Consider the following 23,127-nt stretch of genomic DNA (forward strand, 5'->3'; position numbering starts at 1 on the left):
AAATTGAATGATCACATAGGTTCAGTTGTCGGTAAAGCAGTTGGTAGACTTTGTTCATTGGTAGAACACTGGGAAGTACAATCAGTCTACAAAAAATATTTCTTACAATCACTCATGTGACCTATCCTATAATATCACCCAAGTGTGTGGGTGTGGGGACCTGTACTGGACAGGACTAATAGGATATTGAACATATACAGAGAAGGGCAACATGATCACAGGTTCGATTAATCAATGGAGTATTGTCACAGAGATGAAGGAACTGAACTGGGCAGACTCTTGAAGACAGGCTTAAACTATCCCAAGAAAGTCTATTAACAAAGTTTCAACAACCGGCTTTAAATGATTACTCTAGGGATATACAACAACCCCCTACATATATATCACTCACACAGGGGATTAGAATAATCACTGCATGTACTGAGGCACTCATTCATTCTTCCCCCACTCCACATGAGAATAGAACATGGAGGAACCCTAATAACTGGTACAATGGGATGTACCCTCTGCCATGCACCTCACAGTAGATTGCCGATTGTAGATGTAGATTCACTGTGTTCCACAGAGGAAAGAAGTATAATAAAGTGATTGAGTTACAAAACATGTCCTTCCTGGGAATGGAATGTGTTAGTCAAGAAAAGTTTCTTTTAAAATACAGTACATTTCCCACAAGACATTAAATATGCCTTGCCAAAATAGTGTGTATATTTGACTATGTACCTGACTCTTCTTCTGTACTCATGTTAAATCCCTAAGTTTCCGATTTGTCCTTTATAAAGGCCACAATTGACTACATGTGTTTTGAAAAAGTTGTCAAGATCCCAACATCCTTCAGTACTCTGGTGTTAATACTAGACTTGATTACATGCTTCTGTATCCTAAATCTCCCCCCCCCCCCCCCCCATACCCCTCCAGGAACCCTGGACTATGCCAGTCGTGGGGTGGCTTGCTTGCCTCAATGATACAGATATCGGTACTGTAGGTGCAACCTCAATAGAGGACTATCTGTTACGAGGGTAGACAAATGCGTCGTTTGGCAGCAGCCTTTTCAGTAGTTGCAGGACCAACAGTCTGGATGATTGACTGATTTAGCTTATAACATCATCCAAATTAGCCTTGCTGTTGTGATGAAGCAAGCTGGGATATTTTTACTTCTCCTCTTGTTTTTCCATCTGCCTCCTTAATTTTTTTCCCCATTCTTGAATTAATTACCATTAAAATATGTGAGTATTATCTCTATTTTCATAATAGATAAAGGTTGATCCTCAGTTTCAAAGAATATAACACCAGATGTAATTTTGGGCTTAGTTTTATGAATTTAATTGATTTTCTAATTTATTTAGACTATTTCTAGTTAATACTTCCATTGTAGGGTGAAGGCAGTAATTGTTTGAAGAGTCACAGTTGTTTCATAATTTAAATTCTATTGCTGACTTACAAACAAATATAAATTCTATACTAATTACAAACATTCGGAGGAACAACTAACAGTATTCTTAAAGGATGTATTTGACTCTATTTGGAAACATGTTAGCAAAGACAACCCTTAATTAATTCAAAAGTAATGAAGTTTTGTCAAAGTATTGTTTGCATAACTAAATATGTTAATTTCGTGATTTAAACAAAATTTGGCTTAACCCTTGCAGCTGGAGAAACTGTTAAAAAGAAGGAAGTTTTTGATGTATTCAGTTGATTTAATAAGTTTAATTTACAGAAATCACAATTAAAACTAAACATCGAACAATGTGTAGTTTCAGTACCTGTTATTGTGAGGATCTATAAGGGCCCAATTTTTTGTCCCAGAGACAGTCAGTCCAAGGCTGAGTTTAAGACGAGAAACCTGTCTTGATTAGAACAACAATGCTTCAACTTAACTGTGAAATAAGTGTTACACGATTACGCCATGTGTTAAAACAATGATAGTGTCTGCTCCATATGTACCTTTCTATTCTTTTTACGAACTGTGAACTTTGTGATTGTTTTTACTGCTCGTAAATGTTCAGTAGTCAACTATTGTAGCAGTATGTGGAGGTTTGCCTGCAAACTATTAATGAGGCTTATGGAAATTGAAAACAATAGTGCACTGGCCATATATAAATCTTATTATTGGGGGGTTGTGAAAAATGAAAGTAAACTACTGTGAAACGCAACTGCGCACCTTTCGGCCATTTTATTTAAAGTAGTCAGTGTTTTACTTCCACACCCCATTTTTCAGCCAGTATCACAACACAGTAAGTCGACACCGAGGACAACAAACGGATAAATCAAGCGGGCAAACCATCACACTGTGCTGGTAGTGCAGGTGGCTGAAAGTAAGGGTAAACTACAGTCACAGGCCTTGCCCCAAGGGCATGCTGCTCTATTGTATGGCTAAAGGATGGCATTATCTTGGGTAAAATATTCCGAGGTGAAGTAGTCCCCCCATTTGGATCTCTGGAAGAGGACTACTCAGGAGGATGACATATCAGGAGAATCAAAATTGGTGTTCTACATGTTGAAATGTGGAATACTAAGAGCCCTTAACAGGACAGGTGTGTTTGAAAATTTGAAAATGGGTAAGGATAATTTGAAGTTGTAAATTGTGGGAATTAATGAAGTTCAGTGGTGGCAGAATGAAAAGGACTTTCAGTCAGGCGAATACAGGGTTGCAAATACAAAATCAAATAGGGGTAATGCAGGATTAGGTTTAATATTTAATCAGAAAACAGGAGTGTGGGTAAGCTGCTGTGAAGATCATAGTGAATGAATTATCATAGTAAAGATCGACACAAAGCCCATACTCACCACAGTAGTAAAAGCTCATATGCTAACTTGTTCCACAAATGATGAAGACAATGAAAAAAATGTATGATGAGAACACATTACTCAGATTGTTAAGAGAGATGAAAATTTAAGCTGTGGGGGACTGGAATTTGATAATATGAGAAGAAAGAGAAGAAAAATTAGTTGGTGAATGCAGACTGGATGAAGGGAAAGAAAGGGCGAGCCACCTGATAGAATTTTGCAAAGAGCATAATCAGATCATTCCTAACCCACAGTGTAAGAATCATGAAAGGAGATTTTGTATATGAAAGAAACCTGGAGGCACTGGACGGTTTCAGATTTATTGTATGATGGTAAGACAGCTTTTGGAACCAGATTTTAAATTGAAAAATTTCCGGGAACAGGTGTGGTTTCTGACCACTATTTATTGTTACAGGGTGTAGGTTAAAAGTAAAGAAATTGCAAAAAGTTAGGAAATTAAGGAAGTGGGACTGAGTGAAACAGGACATAGGAATACAGTAGATGATGAATGGGTAGCTTTGAAAGAGGAAACAGTGCAGCATAAAAGGCTCAGAGATGTAAAAAAAAGACAAGGCCCAGTAGAAATCCTTGGATTCAACAGGAGATATTGAACATAATTGATGAAGTGAAAAAAACAAGACTGGCAGGAAGTGCAAAATGGTTAGGCAGGAATGGCTAGAGGACGAATATAAGGATTTGGAAAAGTAAAGAGGCGTTTGGAGAAAGAGCCAGCTGTATATATGTAAAATAACTAAGGTGGATAACCAGTAGTGAGCAAAGAAGGGAAAGTTGGAAGGAATATATAGGAAAGCTATACAAAGGAGGTCAACTATAAGGCAGTATTATAGAATGGAAAGAGGACATAGATGAAGAAGAGATGGGAAATACGATACTGCGAGAAAGTTGACGGAAGACCTAAGTTGAAACGAGGTCCCTGGAGTAAACGCAAGTCTGTCAGATCTACTGATAGCCTTGGGAGGATCAGCCATGCCAAAAAATGTTTGATCTAGTGTAAAAGAAATAAGACAGGTGAAATACCCTTAAACTTTGAGAGGAAGGTTGTTGTCATCGTCTTCAGTCCAGAGACTGGTTTGAAGCAGCTCTCCATGTGACTCTATCCTGTGAAAGCTTCATTTCCCGGTACCTACTGCAACCTACATCCTTCTGAATCTGCTTAGTGTGTTCATCTCTTGGTACCCCTACACGATTTTTACGCTCCACGCTGCCCACCAATATTAAATTGGTGATCCCTTCATGCCTCAGAACATGTCCTACCAACTGATTCATCTTCCAGTCAATTTGTGTCACAAATTCCTCTTCTCCCCAATCCTTTTCAATACCTCCTCACTAATTACATGATCTACCTATCTAATCTCCAGCATTTTTCTGTAGCCCCACATTTCAAAAGCTTCTATTCTCTTATTGTCTAAACTAGAAATCATCCTTGTTTCACTTCCATATATAGCTACACTCCACACATACTTCAGGAAACGACTCCCTGACATTTAAATTTATACTCAATGTTAACAAATTTCTCTTCTTCAGAAATGCTATCCTTGCCATTGCGTTTACATTTTATATCTTCTCTTCTTTGACCATCATCAGTTCTTTTGCTCCCCAAATAGCAAAATTCATTTGCTACTTTGTCTCATTTCCTAATCTAATTACCTCAGCATCACCCGATTTAGACTGCATTCCATTATCCTCGTTCTGCTTCTGTTGATGTTCACCTTACAACCTCCTTCCACGACACTGCCAATTCCATTCAACTGCTCTTCCAGGTCCTTTGCTGTCTGACAGAATTATAATGTCATCGATGAACCTCAAAGTTTTGATGTCTTCTCCATGGATTTTAATTCCTACTCCAAAACTGCTTCTGTTTCCTTTACGGCTTGCTCAATATACGGATTGAATAACATCAGGGATAGGCTACAACCCTGTCTCACTCCTTTCCCACTCCTTTCCCAACCACTGCTTCCCTTTCATGTCCCTTGACTCTTAGAACTGCCATCTGCTTTCTGTACAAATTGTAAATAGCTTTTCGCTCCCTGTATTTTACCTCTGCTACCGTCAGACTTTGAAAAATAGTATTCCAGTCAAAATTGTGAAAAGCTTTCTCTAAGTCTACAAATGCTAGAAACATAGGTTTGCTATTCATTAACCTATCTTCTAAGATGAGTAGCAGGATCAGTATTGCCACATGTTTCAATATTTCTATGGAATCCAAACTGATCTTCCCCGAGGTTGGCTTCTGCCAGTTCTTCTATTCGTCTGTAAAGAATTCATGTTAGTATTTTGCAGCTGTGACTTATTAAACTGATAGTTTGGTAATTTTCACATCTGTCAACACCTGCTTTCTTTGGGATTGGAATTATGCAGTAAATCTCCCATTTCATCTACATCCTCTTCGATTTCCATAATATTGTCCTCGAGTACATCACCCTTGTATAGACTCTCTATATACTACTCCTACCTTTCTGCTTTCACTTATTTGCTTAGAACTAGGTTCCCATTTGAGCTCTTGATATTGATGCAAGTGTTTCTCTTTTCTCCAAAGGTCTCTTTAATTTTCCTGCAGGCAGTATCTATCTTACCCCCTAGTGATACATGCCTCTACATCCTTACTTGTCCTCTAGCCATCCCTGCTTAGCCATTTTGCACTTCCTGTCGATCTCAGTTTTGAGGCGTTTGTGTTCCTTTTTGCCTGCTTCATTTACTGCAGTTTTATATTTTCTCCTTTCATGAATTAAATTCAATATTTATTCAGTTACCCAAGGATTTCTACTAGTCCTAGTCTTTTTACCTATTTGATCCTCTGCTGCCTTCACTATTCCATCTCTCAAAGCTACCCATTCGTCATCTACTGTATTTCTTTCCCCAATTCTTGTCAATTGTTCCCTAATGCTCTCCCTGAAACTCTCCACAGCCTCTGGTTCTGTTAGCCCCCAGGGGGCTCGCGGTCCTTTCGTGAGTACGTGCGTGGCAAGCACGGGGCCCCGAGCTATTGCAGCCTTCCTTCTTTTTCCGGGCTGCATTTCCTTTCCCTTCCCCTCCTTTCCTGTCCGTCATCCTTCCCTCCGACCTCTCCTCTCCCTCTCTTGGTGTCCCTACTTATGGTGTCCCTCCTTATGTTGGCCCTGCTATTCTCCTGGTTCTGTTGACCTTGCAATTCGGCCTTGTTCTGTAATTCCTTCATCCTTTTGGTATTCTCTGGTCCCCTCTGGGGTTTGACCTCCATCACTAAATTTTCTTCCGTAGTGTGAGCCATTTGGGGAAGAGCACCTTACCTAGTGTCTCCGGCGTGTGCCATCATCATTGATTCCATCGTTTCCTTTACGTCGTCGTTTGACGCTAGGGTCCATAGCCAGCACGGTAGCCAGCCCGTGTGGTGGGGTCGCTATGTACCCTTTTGGTTGAGCCCCCTGAAAACACAGGGATCACATGTCTGATACCTGAGGTGTGACCTCCTCATGTAAGCCTAGGAGTGGTTGCTTGTCGTCCTGGAGCATCGGAACTCCCAGCAATGGCCGCCGTGCCAGACGGCCCTTGCTGTGGCTGGGTGGCGCCCATGAGGAGAGCCCCTGATCGGAGTGGGTGGTATCAGGGCGGACACTATGCTCATGAAACGCATAAGAGTCCATAACTGGCCGTTCTCCGGCCGTCTCTTTGACTGGAAAAGATTCTTCACGTGCTGCTTCCTCTGCCCCTTCCGCCTTCCCTTCCGTGGCTACCCCCTGGGAGGAGGGCCAGGCTCATCGGCTGGGGGCGAAACCTTTCCCTCGCTATCTGGTTTGCGCCAGAACTGATGGGGATACTTTTACTCATACGAAACCTATGTTTTTTGTTGAACACATCGAAGACAAGTTTGGCGAGGTGGACTCTATCAGCAAGATGCGGTCTGGGTCGCTGTTGATTAAAACTGCTTCAGCTACCCAGTCTGCAGCTCTCCGTGCCTGTACCCATCTTGGTACGATTCCTGTGTCAATTACCCCACACCAGTCCTTGAACATGGTGCAAGGTGTAATTTTCCATAGAGACCTCCTCCTTCAATCTGATGAGGAACTTCGGGACAATCTAAGCCGGTGGGGGGCTCACTTTGTTCGGCGGGTTCAGAGGGGTCCGAAGGACAACCGCGTTGACACTGGTGCCTTTATCTTGGCCTTTGAAGCCATACATCCCACCACCTATGCGATGTTTCAAGTGTTTGCGTTTTGGCCACATGTCTTCGCGCTGTTCGTAGGCCTCCCTCTGTGGTGACTGTGGACATCCGTTCCATGAGGGAAGTTCCTGTGTTCCCCCTCCTGTGTGTGTAAATTGTCGTGGGAATCATTCTTCACGGTCACTGGATTGCCCAGTGTATCAGAAAGAGAAAAAGATACAGGAGTATAAGACTCTTGATCGTCTCACCTATACCGAGGCCCGTAAAAAGTATACACGCCTTCATCCAGTGACCCTGACAACTAGTTATGCTTCAGTAGTATCTTCACCCCCTCCTCCTCATTCCTTACCCCAGTCCCGAACCCCTTTCCTCCCCCCTCCCCCTGCGGTTCCCACACCATCCCCTCCGGGCACCGCTTCCTCTCCCCGGCTGGAGAAGTGTCCTGCTTCTTCGGCGTCTGCCGGTCATGGGCGCCCCTCGCGGGATCCCCCTTCCCGGCACCTTCCAGGCCAAAGGTCTGCTGCCACGCGGCCACCACGAGAACCACGGTCTGCGGGCCCCCAGATCGCCCGCTCTCTTTCTGTTCCCGATCTTGCTGTGGCTGGCTCCATTTTGTTGCACAGCCCTCCACGATCCCAAACAGAAAGAAAGAAGCAGCACAAGTCCCGGGACAAGGAGTCTCTGGTGTCGCCAGAGGTCTCGTCCCCATCTTCACAACCTGACTCTGACCTGTTATTCATGGATGTCGCCCCCTCCTTGTCGGTGACGGGTGGTGACCCACCGGCATGACTGACATTAGCCTGTTCACCCCCCAATTGACTCATCGTTCTTTGGCTATCCAATGGAACTGTAATGGCTATTACCGTCACCTACCGGAGTTGCAATCCCTTCTTTCGTTTTACTCTGCGGCTTGTGTGGTTCTCCAAGAAACTCATTTTACTGGTGGTCACTCACCAACCCTCCGTGGCTTCCGTGCTTTCTGTCGAAATCGGGTCGGCCCCCTACGGGCGTCTGGCGGAGTTTGCACGTTGGTCCGAACGGACATTGCCAGCACGTGGATTCCTCTCCAAACTACATTGGAAGCAGTTGCTGTTAGGATCCACCTGGACTCTGTGGTCACAATTTGCAATCTGTATCTCCCTCCTGACAGAACTCCTACACCTGCCTCCTTAAGTGCCCTCCTTCAGCAACTTCCTCCTCCCTTCCTTATACTTGGCGATTTTAATGCACATTATCCCTTGTGGGGCAGTGCATTTCCATCTAGTCGGGGTCATCTCATTGACCAGTTTATTACCGACCACGACTTGTGCCTTCTTAACGATGGCTCCCCTACCCATTTCAGTGCCGGTCATGGTAGCTTTTCTGCCATTGATCTTTCTCTCTCTTCTCCCTCCCTCCTCCCTTCCCTAAAATGGTCACCGCACGACGACCTTTGCGATAGTGACCACTTCCCGTTGATTCTCTCGCTCCCCCATGGACAGATCACCTCGTTGGTCCTTCCAACGTGCCAATTGGCCTCTGTATACTGCACAGGTCGTTTTTTCTCCCTCATTGTCGGATGGTATTGATGATGTCATACGTGACATGTCTGACGCGATTGTTCACGCTGCTAGCCTTGCTATCCCGCGCTCATCTGGACCATTTCGCCACCGGCAGGTCCCTTGGTGGAGTTCGGACATTGCCGTTGCCATCCGTGATCGCCGTCGAGCTTTGCAACACCTTAAGAGGCATCCATCCGTTGCCAATCTTATTACCTTTAAACGCCTTCGCGCAAAAGCCCGTTACTTAATCAAACGGAGCAAACGGATGTGTTGGGAACGCTTTGTTTCTTCCCTCAGTTCTGCTGTCCCTCTGTCGCGGGTATGGGCTACACTTCGCTCTCTCCAAGGTTGCCATCGGCAGTCTACCCTCCCGGGTCTTCACCTCCCGGATGGCCTTTGCACGGACCCGTTGATTCTCGCGGAACACCTTGCGACCCATTTTGCAACAGCGTCGGCATCAGCCTCCTATCCGGCTGCTTTCCTTCCCCAGAAACAGCGGGCCGAAGCTTCCGCCTTATGTTTTACCCCCAGCCAGTCAGAATCATACAACGACGCTTTTACTGAATGGGAACTTCTTTCCGCACTCTCCTCTTCACATGATACGGCCCCTGGCCCAGACTCCATTCATAACCAACTGCTTCAACATCTCAGTGCTCCACAACAGCGACATCTTCTCCGGGTATTAAACCGTATTTGGCTCCAGGGTGACTTCCCTTCTCAATGGAGGGATAGCATCGTGGTTCCCGTCATTAAGCCCGGTAAGAACCCCCTGTTCGTCGACAGCTATCGGCCAATTAGTCTGACGAACGTTGTTTGTAAGTTACTTGAACGGATGGTAGCCCGTCGGCTCACTTGGGTCCTCGAATCTCGGCGTCTGTTGTCCCCTTACCAGTGTGGCTTCCGAGAGGGACGGTCTCCGATCGATCATTTACTTCGCTTGGAATCCGCAGTTCGGCAGGCCTTTTCCCAGCGCCGCCATTTGGTTGCTGTATTTTTCGACCTTCGCAAGGCCTATGATACGGCTTGGCGCCATCATATCTTACTTACACTTCATGAGTGGGGTCTTCGGGGCCCACTCCCGATTTTTATCTGCCAGTTCTTGTTTCATCGTTCGTTTAGGGTTAGGGTTGGTACAGTTTTAAGTTCTCCGCGAACCCAGGAGAATGGCATCCCTCAGGGTTCCGTATTGAGTGTACTTCTGTTCCTCATTGCTATAGATGGACTTGTGGCCTCCGTCGGTCCTTTGGTCACTCCTGCTCTGTATGTGAATGATTTCTGCATTTGGGTTAGTTCCTCTTCGATGGCCGCTGCAGAGCGGCAGCTCCAGGGTGCTATACGGCGTGCCTCTGCATGGACCATCTCACACGGATTTCAGTTTTCTCCTTTAAAATCGCGAGTGGTCCACTTTTGTCGCCGTGTGACAGTCCACCCCGATCCAGAGCTCTATCTCAATGCACAACGATTACCTGTGGTCCCACAGTTTCGTTTCCTTGGCCTTCTTTTCGACAACAAGCTCACTTGGCTGCCTCATATCAGACGCCTGAAGATAGGATGTTTCCGTAAACTAAACGTCCTTCGCTTCCTTGCCCACACCTCTTGGGGTGCTGACCGTTCCACTCTCCTCCACCTTTATCGGGCCTTAGTGTTGTCTCGCTTGGACTATGGTTGTCAAGTTTACGGTTCAGCTGCCCTTTCTACATTGCGCCTCTTGGATCCGGTCCACCATCGTGGTATCCGTTTGGCCATCGGTGCCTTCCCGACTAGCCCTGTTGATAGTCTCCTGGTTGAGGCTGGGATTCCCCCCCTTTCTGTTCGGCGCTCCCAGCTTCTGGTTTCGTATGCAATCGCTGTCCGTTCCTCTCCCACTCATCCTTCCTGTTCTATCCTGTTCCCTGCCCAAGGAAGTCGCCCACCTGACTCCCGTCCTCGGGCGGGTTTACCGGTTGGGCTCCGCCTAGCGTCTCTTCGCCGTGATTTTCAGCTTCCTTCCTTTTCCTGTATCCCACGTTCCCTCCCCAACACACCTCCTTGGTTAGTTCCTCGGCCCCGAGTTCGGATGGATCTCTGCCGAGGTCCGAAAGATTCCGTTCCCCCGATGGTGTTCCATTGTTTTTTCCGCCGCATTTTATCTGAGTTTCGGGATGCTGTTGTTTTTTACACTGATGGCTCTAAATCTGCTGATCGTGTGGGCTATGCCTTCACCTCCTCTGTAGGCATGGAAAATCATCTCCTGCCAAATGCATGTGGGGTGTTCACTGCGGAATTGATGGCGGTCTCCCGGGCCCTGGCCTTTATTAAACAGTCCAAGCTCAATCGCGTTTTGTTATGTACAGACTCAATGAGTGGCCTTCAGGCACTTGACCAGTGTTTCTCCCGTCATCCCTTGGTCTCCTCCATCCATGACCATCTCGCTGATCTCCACCATGCTGCTTGTTCTGTTAGCTTCCTTTGGGTCCCTGGCCATGTGGGCATCCAAAGAAATGAGCTTGCTGATCGTTTGGCTGGGGGAGCAGTCACTTATCCCCCATTCCCTGTCACCCCTCCTGTGGCGGATTTACGGCTTCATCTCAAATCCCACTTTGCGCAATCATGGGCCACATCCTGGGAGGCTACCTCCTTGTCTAATAAACTTCGTGCGATTAAGGTGACACCTGTCCCATGGCGTTCTTCCTTACGCCTCTCGCGAAAGGACTCAACCACCCTCTGTCGTCTTCGCATCGGCCATACCAGGCTGACCCATGGTTTTCTTTTGCGTGGTGAGCCACCCCCACTTTGTGGTTGTGGAGCTTTCCAGTCAGTGGCCCACATTTTGGTGGAATGCCCCCTTCTTTTAGCTCTGCGTACTAAGTACAGACTTCCCTGCACTTTACCCTTAATATTAGCAGACGATTCCCGGATGGTTGAACTGGTTCTCAGTTTCCTCCGTGAAAGTGGTTTTTATTCTCAGTTTTAAGGATTTTCATCTCCCTCTGGAGTAGGGGCAGGGCGGTGAGGGTTGGGATGTCTCCCACTGTAGGCTGTGCTTGGAGATTCCTGACTCCCCTCCCTGGCCATGTTCCTTCTTTTTTCCCTTTTACTGTTTTTATCGCCTTTTAGGTTTGTTTAATCCCTTCTACAATCCGCCCTTTTACACTCTGGCGGTTGAACGCTTTTAAATAGCATGTGGTCTTGCTTGTACTGCATCACAGGTGGGATATTTCCTCTCTTGAGGTTGCCCATTTACTGACTTCCCTCCTTGTGTTTTTATCATTGACGACACAACTGCACTTTTTTAGCCTTTTACCTTTTACCTTTTATCGTTTTTGACTCTTCTGAGCTGTCCCTCTGTCGGAACTGACCGCCTTTGTAACAAGGGACTGATGACCTTGCTGTTTGGTCCCTTCAACCCCAATCAACCAACCAACCAACTCTGGTTCTGTTAGTTTATCCAGGTACCATCTCCTTAAATTCCCACCTTTTTGCAATTTCTTTGGTTTCAATCAACAATTCATAACGAAAAGTTTGTGGTCAGAGTCCACATGTGCCCATGGAAATGTCTTACAATTTAGAACCTGGTTCCTAAACCTCTTTCTTACCATTATATAATCTTTCTCAAACCTTCCAGTACTCCAGGCCTCTTCAGTGTATACAACCTTCTTTCATGATTCTTGAACCAACTGCTATGATTAAGTTATGCTCTGTGCAAAATTCTACCAGGTGGCTTCCTCTTTAATTTCTTACCCCTTTTCCATATTCACCTACTGTGTTTCCTTCTCTTCCATTTCCTACTATTGAATTCCAGTCACCCATGACTATTCAGTTTTCATCTCCCTTCACTATCTGAATAATTTCTTTAATCTCATCATACATTTCATCAATCTCCTTGTCATCTGCGGTACTAGTTGGCATATAAACTTGTACTTCTGTGGTAGGCATGTGCTTCATGTCTCTCTTGGCCACAGTAATGTGTTTACTGTGGTGTTTGTACTAGCTTACCCACACTCCTGTTTTTATTCATTATTAAACCTTCTCCTGCAGAATCCCTATTTGATTTTGTATTTATAACCCTATATTCGCCTGGCCAAAAGTCTTGTTCCTCCTACCACCGTGCTTCACTAATTCCCCCTATATCTTTTACCTATCTATTTTCCTTTATAAATTTTCTAACCTACCTGCCTGATTGAGGGATCTGCCCCTTTTCAGGAACCACACATTTATCTGACCTCTCAACAGATAGCCCTCCAAGAGGAATAATTCCAATTCCAAGGAAAGCAGGTGCTGACAAATGTGAATATTACCAAATTATCGGTTTAATAAGTCAGGGTTGCAAAATACTGGCACGAATTCTCGATGGAAGAATGGAAAAACTGGTAGAAGCCAACCTCAGGGCATATCAGTTTGAACTCTGGAGAAACAGGGGAAAAAGTAAGGTGGTACTGACTTTGACTTCTCTTAGCAGATAGGTTAAGGGAAAACTTACTTTTATGGCATTTGTAGAACTAAAGAGACCTTTCAACAATGTTGTCTGGAATACTTCCTTCAAAATTCTCTATGTAATGTGGGAAGAAGACTGGGAACATAATGCCATTTACAATGTTGGTGCAAACTGGATGGCAGCTATGAGTTTAGGGGAATCATAAAAGGGAAGCAGTTATTGAGAAGGGAAGGAGACAGGGTTGTAACCTATCCCAGGGTTTCTCAATCTGTACATTGAGCAAGCAGTAAAGGAAACCGAAGGAAAATTTAGAATAGGAATTAAACTCCAGGGGTGAAGAAAAAATTTGAGATTTGCCGATGGCATTGTAATTCTGTAAGAGAAAGCAAAAGACTTCGAAGAACAGCCGAAAGGAATGGACAGTGTCTTGAAAGTAGGATATCAATGAAAGCAATACAAGGGTAATGGAATGTAATCAGATTAAATAAGGAGGTGATGAGGTAATTAAATTAGAAAGTGAGACACTAAAAGTAGTAGTAGATGAGTTTTGCAATTTGATCCAGAAAAGTAGCAGATGATGGGTAAAGTAGATAGGATGTAAAATGTATACTGGCAATGGCAAGAAAAGTGTGTTGGAAGAAGAGCTGTTTAACATAGAGTATAGATGTGTTACAATCTCATTCCTAAAAGTATTTGTTTTTAGTGTAGTCATGTATGGGAGTGAAGCATGGTTGATAAATAGTTTAGACATGAGAAGAGTCTTTTGACATGTATTTCTTTAGAAGAATTCTGAAGGTAAGATGGATAGCTCACATAAATGAGGTGGTACTGAATAGAAAAATGTAAGTTAATGTAGACAAGTAGGAAAAACAAACCAGTAATGTTAGAATACAGCATTAGTAGTGTGCTGCTTCACACAGTCATGTCATTTAAATGTCAAGGCATAATGTTGCAAAGTGATATGAAATGGAACAAGCATGTAATAATTGTAGAAGGGAAGGTGAATGGTAGACTTCTGGGAGAATTTTGGGAAAGTGTGATTCTTCTGTAAAGGACACAGCAAATGAGACATTAAGGTGACCTATTCTTAAGTACTGCTCAAGTGTCTGATAACCCCATCAGGTTAGGTGAAAGCAAGAAGTCAAAGCAATTAATAGGTGGGCTATCAGATTTGTTACTGGCAGGTTTGAACAGCATGCACTAAAATTGGAATCCCTGGAGGGAAGGCAATGTTCTTTATGAGGGAACATTATTGAGAAAATTTAGAGAACTGGCATTTGAAGCTGGCTGCAGAATGATTGTATTGCTGCTGATGTATATTTTTGCAAGGACTGCACAGCTAAGAGAAATCAGAGTTCATATGGAGTCATGTAGACGGTTATTTTCCCTTGCCTAATTTGTTAGTGGAACAGGAAAGGAAGTGGCCAGTAGTGGTATGAAGTAGCTTCCAACAAGACTGAATGGTGGCTTGCAGAATATGTATTTAGATCTAGAATTACAAAGATCATATTTGTCATAAAACTTGACTAATAGAAGGATTTGACTGATACGATACTTTCTGAGACAAGAAATCACCAATTTTGTATTGGAGGGAAGTTGGGGGTGGGAGGAGAAAATAGAGGGAGACTACAGCATTATTATATGCCCTAAATATGTTATGTACAAGAAACTTGCTCCAAATAAATGACTCAACAAACTTACTAAATAATGTTTCTCAAATTTTTTCTTCGAATAGATAGATACGAAGCCCACACCTACTACAGTAGTACAAGTTCATATGCCAACTAGCTCTGCAGATGATGAAGAAATTGAAGAAATGTATGATGAAATAAAAGAAATTATTCAGATAGTGAAGGGAGACGAAACTTTAATAGTCATGGGTGACTGGAATACGACAGTAGGAAAAGGGGAGAAGGAAACTTAGTAGGTGAATATGGACTGGGGCAAAGAAATGAAAGAGGAAGTCGCCTGGTAGAATTTTGCACAGAGCACAACTTAATCATAGCTAACACTTTGTTCTAGTATCATAAAAGAAGGCTGTATACATGGAAGAAGCCTGGAGATACTGACAGGTTTCGGATAGATTACATAATGGTAAGACAGAGATTTAGGTACCAGGTTTTAAATTGTAAGACATTTCCAGGGGCAGATGTGGACTCTGACCACAATCTGACCTGGAGATTAAAACTTAAGAAACTGCAAAAAGGTAGTAATTGAAGGAGATGGGACCTGGATGAACGAAAAGAACCAGAGGTTGTACAGAGTTTCAGGGGGAGCATAAGGGAGCAATTGACAGGAATGGGGGACAGAAATACGGTGGAAGAAGAATGGGTAGCTTTGAGGGATGAAGTACTGAAGGCAGCAGAGGATCAAGTAGGTAAAAAGACGAGGGCTATTAGAAATCCTTGGGTAACAGAAGAAATATTGAATTTAATTGATGAAAGGAGAAAATATAAAAATGCAGTAAATGAAGCAGGCAAAAAGGAATACAGATGTCTCAAAAATGAGATTGACAGGAAGTGCAAAATGGCTAAGCAGGGATGGCTAGAGGACAAATGTAAGGATGTAGAGGTTTATCTCACGAGGGGTAAGGTAGATACTGCCTACAGGAAAATTAGAGAGACCTTTGGAGAAAAGAGAACCACTTCTATGAACATAAAGAGCTCAGATGGAAACCCAATTCTAAACAAAGAAGGGAAAGCAGAAAGGTACGAGTATATAGAGGGTCTATACAAGGGCGATGTACTTCAGGACAATATTATGGAAATGGAAGAGGATGTAGATGAAGATGAAATAGGAGATACAATACTGCGTGAAGAGTTTGACAGAGCACTGAAAGACCTGAGTCGAAACAAGGCCCCCGGAGTAGACAACATTCCAGTGGAACTACTGGCGGCCTTGGGAGAGCCAGTCCTGACAAAACTCTACCATCTCGTGACCAAGGTGGATGGGACAGGTGAAATACCCTCAGACTTCAGAAGAATATAATTCCAATCCCAAAGAAAGCAGGTGTTGACAGATGTGAAAGTTAACTAACTATCAGTTTAATAAGTCACAGCTGCAAAATACTAACTCGAATTCTTTACAGACGAATGGAAAAACTAGTAGAAGCCGACCTCGGGGAAGATGAGTTTGGATTCCGTAGAAATACTGGAACACGTGAGGCAATACTGACCTTACGACTTATCTTAAAAGAAAGATTAAGGAAAGGCAAAGATGCGTTTCTGGCATTTGTGGACTTGGAGAAGGCTTTTGACAATGTTGACTGGAATGCTCTCTTTCAAATTCTGAAGGTGGCAGGGATGAAATACAGGGAGCGTAGGGCTATTTACGGTTTGTACAGAAACCAGATGGCAGTTACAAGAGTCGAGAGGTATGAAAGGGAAGCAGTGGTTGGAAAGGGAGTGAGACAGGGTTGTAGTGTCTCCCCGATGTTATTCAATCTGTATATTGAGCAAGCAGTGAAGGAAACAAAAGAAAAATTTGGGGTAGGTATTAAAATCCATGGAGAAGAAATAAAAACGCTGAGGTTTGCCGATGACATCGTAATTCTGTCAGAGACAGCAAAGGACTTGGAAGAGCAGTTGAACGGAATGGACAGTGTCTTGAAAGGAGGATATAAGATGAACATCAACAAAAGCAAAACGAGGATAATGGAATGTAGTCGAATTAATTTGGGTGATGCTGAGGGAATTAGATTAGGAAATGACACTTCAAGTAGTAAAGGAGTTATGCTATTTGGGGAGCAAAATAACTGATGATTGTCAAAGTAGAGAGGATATAAAATGTAGACTGGCAATGGCAAGGAAAGTGTTTATGAAGAAGAGAAATTTGTTAACATCGAGTATAGAGTTAAGTGTCAGGAAGTCATTTCTGAAAGTATTTGTATGGAGTGTAGCCATGTACGAAAGTGAAACATGGATGATAAATAGTTCAGACAAGAAGAGAATAGAAGCTTTCGAAATGTGGTGCTACAGAAGAATGCTGAAGATTAGATGAGTACATCACATAAATAATGAGGAGGAATTGAATAGGATTGGGGAGAAGCGAAGTTTGTGGCACAACTTGACCAGAAGAAGGGATTGGTTGGTAGGACATGTTCTGAGGCATCAAGGGATCACCAATTTAGTATTGGAGGGCAGCATGGAGGGTAAAAATCGTAGAGGGAGACAAAAGAGACGACTACACTAAGCAGATTCAGAAGGATGTAGGTTGCAGTAGGTATTGGGAGATGAAGCAGCTTGCACAAGATAAAGTAGCATGGAGAGCTGCATCAAACCAGTCTCAGGACTGAAGACCACAACAACATAATTTAAAAATTTGCTTTTGTATCCAGGCTATTTACTGAATTATTGCCCTATTTCATATTAGAATTATAAGGCATTCTTATAATAGGAAAACACCACTTAAGTAAAATCACAATATTAAAAGAAGTGAAACTTTTACTTTAGTCATGACAATAAAAATTTGTTTAGTTTTAGTTAAATTTTGCTGAGTTGCATTTAGCCATTACCAATTTCTCATGGAAAGAGACCTCTGGTCAGCCCTACATCGTAAGGCCTGCGAGGTCTAGAGCTCTGAATGGTCTGTCTTGAACACGCCAAATAAGCTCCGCATGGTAAAGCTGTCCACGGTCGTATTGAACTCATCCTTGAGGAGCACGCATAGGGACTCAGTTGTTCTCTGCTGTCTCCAAATTGGACATAGGCGGTTGACCCACAGCTATCTCCTTCGCCGTGAGAACCCGCCCAAGTGTAGCTGTGATGCAGGGCTGACAGTGGTCCATCTTCTGATGGCGTGCCCCCTTTTAGCCCCCTTGCAGCAGTCCTTTAATTTATCAGCTGCATTTCCTTTAATTCTAGGTGACGATGCTTCTATAGCCGAGTCAGTTTTACGTTTATCCGTGCAGCTGGTTTTTATCACTCACTCTAGTGTGGGCGCTCTCGCACGATTTCTCAGGCTACACCCACTCCAGATACTTTTAATTGTGATGTGACTACCAAAATAGTGTCTTTTATGGTGACAAGTTGTGTTGGTAACTCTATCAACGCTTCCCAGCTGGAGGTTCTTTGTTTGTTGTTGAGTGGTTGACCTTTTACCTGATCCATCAACCACTGTAGTTTTAGTCTAGTCAACTATTTGCTCTGCTCCTTTTAAGTGTCCTCTGTTTTGTGTTATTGTGGTGTTAATTTTAGTTCTGTACCCCTTGGTATTCCCTCCTCCTGAGTGCAGAGGTTACGCTTTTACTGTATAGGCCTTTTACAAGTATATCTATTTGGAACAGGGAACTGATGACCTCGATGTTTAGTCCCCATCAAACCCCAAAACTTATATCAATTGTTTTGTGTACTCCATTTTGCTCTGTGTTGTGCCTACTTAGTGTTTCTGTTCCTTATTTAGAAAGGAGTGCAGACACCAAACTTGGTGTGTCAAAGGATTTGTATAAGACTCACACCACTGAATGGGATCAGTGATCCATATGACTACTGCATCAGTTCTGCCTCCCAGGTATGCAGAATATGGTTGTAAGTTGCCAGCACTGTGAGAGGGAGATGTGGAAAGTGCGACAGAAAATAGTTAATTTGCCTAGTGACAATCGTTTGCAATGAGGTGCGCCGCTAAACATTCAGGTACTGGAGTTATGGAGAACTCGTGGGTTTTATTTGCAGGAGAAAGAATACGTTAATATTTATGGACAGCTATCAGTGCCTGCCGATAAAGTAGTGGAACATTCCTTGAAAACTCTTAGAATTAGTGCAAGGACAGTAATAGGAGTGTGTTACTGCAAAAGTTGAGGGCATCTCAATCGGATAATGTATTTCTGACAACTTCAGAAAAGAAGAGAAAGCAGCCTCACTCAGTCACCGACTTAGATTCTTTCCAGACAGCAAATTTTACAGGCATATTTATGCTTACTGCACCGGGAAAGAGTATCCTACCACTGCAAAATTGCTAGTTTTGAAAAGAAAGTGAACTTTTCAGGGTTGTGAAAGTGTCACTAAAATTATGCTGAAAAATACGGGTTTCTGTTACAAATTGCTAGACACACACAGTCCTGTTAGAAAAGACGCATATTGTAATGGCTCGAAGCATATTCTTGCGCAGAATTGTGGACAAAGACATTCTTTCAATAATGTGGATGATTAGATAAAACATGGATTAATGCCAGGGATGGCATCAGCAAATGCTGGATGGATGACACTCAAAGCAGTAGCGGTCTTCATCTGATGGGAAGAGGAGCAAGATCGTGGTACTTAAAGGTTCTTCTAGTGGCTTTGTTCCCGATGCACTTTATTTTTTGGTCCAAGAGGATAGGTGATTACCATGAAGACATGGACCAAACAAGATTTGTTGAGTGGTTTAGGAACCTTTTAAAACAGTTTGTCTCTATAACTGTTGTAATGGGCAGTGCTCCGTATCTTTCAGTGATTCTGAACAGAGCCTGAACCACAGATGATTGTAAAGAACTTACGGTGCAATTTAAGTTAAAATGAACAGTCGAGATAGCAATAATATTTGTTCATTAACTGGTTTCGGCTTATGTGCATGCCATCTTCAGAAGTTTTAGCCCACTGTGACTTCGGATTTTTCGTGATATGATCGTGGTATTGCAAGAAATCAGAGGAGCTGCCAGCACCAGCCATAGGGGGCCAAAGATTCTGAAGATCTCTTGTACACAAGCCGAAACTGGTTAATAAACAAATATTATTGCGATCTCGATCATTCATGCTTCAGTCCGCTGCTCTCCGTAGACTATTGTCAAAATTTATTAGGGTGTATAGGTTACAGGTGTGAAACATTGCTGTGGATATGAGCATGATGAAGTCTGTTGTTCGCTCTTTAAAGAAAATACGCCCAATGTGCCTCTATGTGTATTAGACAAAATCGCCAAGGAGTAGCATCACACTGTAGTAAGGCTGCCACCATCACTGCCATTTCAACCACATTGAGACAGTATGGAGAAATGTGAAGACAGACATCAGGAACGAGTCCTTTACAGTAACAGAGGTGGAAAGGTTATTATGTGAAACTCATGACGGGATGCAGCCTCGTGGAAGGAAAGATCAGACAGATCAAGAAACTTATTTGAGCAGCACAAGCAACAGAAGACGATGAACAGTTAATGATTTATAGTGGTGGAGGTGATGGTGATAACTGTTTTGGTGCTGATTCCATTGATGACGGTGAGCTTGATGGAATTGCACCATAGTCGCCATAAATTGGTGTTGAAGAGTTATAAATATTGCATGATTGTCATTTTAAAATCTAGAGTGCGAAGTTACATTTCAGAGCAAATATCTCTCTCTCTCTCTCTCTCTCTCTCTCTCTCTCTCTCTCTCTCTCTCTCTCTCTCTCTCTCTGGTATTCCTTTGCCCACCAAACCTATGTAATACCCTTGCCCCTTTGTACTTCACCTCTGCTCCCAGGTGTGCGCCCAAAGGCTCATGTCCTTGCAGTAGACACAAAGAATCAACACCAGTCCCAAACATCCTTCCCACTGCCGCCAGCTGTTGTCCTGTCTCACACATCTTCCACCCAGTTAAAAGCAAGGTTTCCTGAAAAAGCAGCCATAGGATTCACAAACTTAGCTGAACTACTGCGCCACTTTATTCATCAGCATGATAACTAACAAGCTGTCTACATGAATGGCCACTGCTAAGCTGTAGCCAAGAGACACCTAGAACATTTAGTTGCTGAACATGATGCCCAAAATGATGTGCTTTACTTTGACTGCTTCACAGCCTGTGCCATGTGGATTCTTCCTACTTACATCAGCTTCTCTGATTACACAGATGGGAACTCTCGCTACAATATATGCTCTCGTAACCCTTCTTGGCTTCAATCTTTGATAGTCCCCATCCTCCTCCACCTACACATGATGTACCTGCTCCCACTCCAGTACTACACATGACCTCTATGAATCTACTAGTGTTCCCCCACCCAGCACCACCACCACCACCACCACCACCACCACCACCACCACCTCTCCTCCTTGGCTCTGTGTGATGAGTAGCAATCTATCCTTCCATATTTTTGCAATTCCAAATGTCACTTAGGATTGACAGTAACAGGTTCCATGTAGCCTTTGTATTTATGTCACAATGGTGTGGAAGTAACCAATTTGTTAGCTGAACTTGTGTTTAAATATGTTTGTTAACCAAATTTGTACTTAAATATTGTCGATTTCTGACTGTAAACAGGTGAATTCGCCCAATCCAAAATTTATCATTGGTGTAGCATCCTTTTATCTTGAAAGTTAAATATGCTTCCTATATAGAAATGTTAATAGCAGAAAAGAAAAATGTTTAACCACATTACTAACTATATCATATATTGCTGTTTGTGTTCTGGGATCAATACTTCTATTACATATCCTTTTCATTGATCATAAAACTATCCCCTTTTCTACAGTTGTTAAATTATTTGACTATTGAGTTTAGGAATGTACTGTCGAGAAACAGAAGATTGTCAGAAAGAATTATTTATAGTTCCTTCTGGCCTTCCTTCCTATCATTTTTTCCATCATCTTAACTGAGTATGTATTAAGTCATTGATTATTTTACTGCCTCATTGCTGGCACGATTGTTATAAGTTAATTTTTCTCTTGCAGGACTGGACAGTAATGCTTTGGGATCTGAATGAAGAAAAGCACTTGTACACTCTGGAGCACAAGAGCATCATCAATGCACTTTGTTTCTCTCCAAATCGGTACTGGTTGTGTGCTGCTACTGGGCCTTCAATCAAAATTTGGGTCAGTATCTTTGCAGTTGTTAATTTACTGACAATTAGATATAAGCTAAAGTGTTCTTCACTCTTGTGAAATTACATATTATGACTTGAAGTATAAACAAAAGTGAGGAAAGGCATCTTCTATCTGTAGCCAGTCGATATGTCTTGCACACATTTCTAGTTTGTGGGCTATCATTATGCCTAGTTAAAGTATATGCGTACCCACAAAGGAAGGGTTTCCATTTATGGGCATGCTTAAACTAGAAAAGAATAGTAGCTCGAAACCTAGTAGTACGTCTGTGCATTGCAGACCAATCATCTGCAAGACAGTGGTTACGTTTAACAATTTTCATTGTTTGTCACCCAGGTATTGTCTTGTTGTAATAAATTAAAATTACCTTAAAGTACTATTCCATTAATCTATTTACAAGGCAACCAACTGTACATCCAGCAGGTCACATCCCTCTCTACCCCCCTCTCTACCCCCCTCTCTACCCCCCTCTCTACCCCCCTCTCTACCCCCCTCTCTACCCCCCTCTCTACCCCCCTCTCTACCCCCCTCTCTACCCCCCTCTCTACCCCCCTCTCTACCCCCCTCTCTACCCCCCTCTCTACCCCCCTCTCTACCCCCCTCTCTACCCCCCTCTCTACCCCCCCTCTCTACCCCCCCTCTCTACCCCCCCTCTCTACCCCCCCTCTCTACCCCCCCTCTCTACCCCCCCTCTCTACCCCCCCTCTCTACCCCCCCTCTCTACCCCCCCCTCTCTACCCCCCCCTCTCTACCCCCCCCTCTCTACCCCCCCCTCTCTACCCCCCCCTCTCTACCCCCCCCTCTCTACCCCCCCTCTCTACCCCCCCCTCTCTACCCCCCCCTCTCTACCCCCCCTCTCTACCCCCCCCTCTCTACCCCCCCCTCTACCCCCCCCCGCTCTACCCCCCCCTCTCTACCCCCCCCCCACCTCTCTCTACCCCCCCCACCTCTCTCTACCCCCCCCCACCTCTCTCTACCCCCCCACCTCTCTCTACCCCCCCCACCTCTCTCTACCCCCCCCACCTCTCTCTAACCCCCCCCCCCACCTCTCTCTAACCCCCCCCCCCCCACCTCTCTCTAACCCCCCCCCCCACCTCTCTCTAACCCCCCCCCACCTCTCTCTAACCCCCCCCCCCACCTCTCTCTAACCCCCCCCCCCCACCTCTCTCTAACCCCCCCCCCCCACCTCTCTCTAACCCCCCCCCCACCTCTCTCTAACCCCCCCCCCCACCTCTCTCTAACCCCCCCCCCCCCCACCTCTCTCTAACCCCCCCCCCCACCTCTCTCTAACCCCCCCCCACCTCTCTCTAACCCCCCCCCCCCACCTCTCTCATTGACAGTGCTCCTTCTCAATTTCAACTTCTGGCAAAAAATGGTGGATGTCTGGAGTAAGTCTCACAACAATTTGAAACTGATGTCACTTCGCATTTTATATGGTTTCTGGCCTTCAGATGTTTAAAACTGGATT

At 44.0% G+C, this 23,127-nt stretch overlaps 1 protein-coding gene across 1 annotated transcript in view; it reads left to right on the forward strand.

The window, feature by feature from the left end:
* Nucleotides 1–23,127, forward strand: part of LOC126335284 (guanine nucleotide-binding protein subunit beta-2-like 1) — a 71,281-nt gene that overhangs the window by 42,607 nt on the left and 5,547 nt on the right. The window contains exon 6 of the mRNA XM_049998369.1: nucleotides 21,510–21,650. Coding sequence (XP_049854326.1) covers nucleotides 21,510–21,650 — 141 coding nt within the window. The remainder of the gene's footprint in view (nucleotides 1–21,509; nucleotides 21,651–23,127) is intronic.

This window comes from Schistocerca gregaria, chromosome 2 (genome assembly GCF_023897955.1).
Source record: "Schistocerca gregaria isolate iqSchGreg1 chromosome 2, iqSchGreg1.2, whole genome shotgun sequence".
Lineage (NCBI taxonomy): Eukaryota > Metazoa > Arthropoda > Insecta > Orthoptera > Acrididae > Schistocerca > Schistocerca gregaria.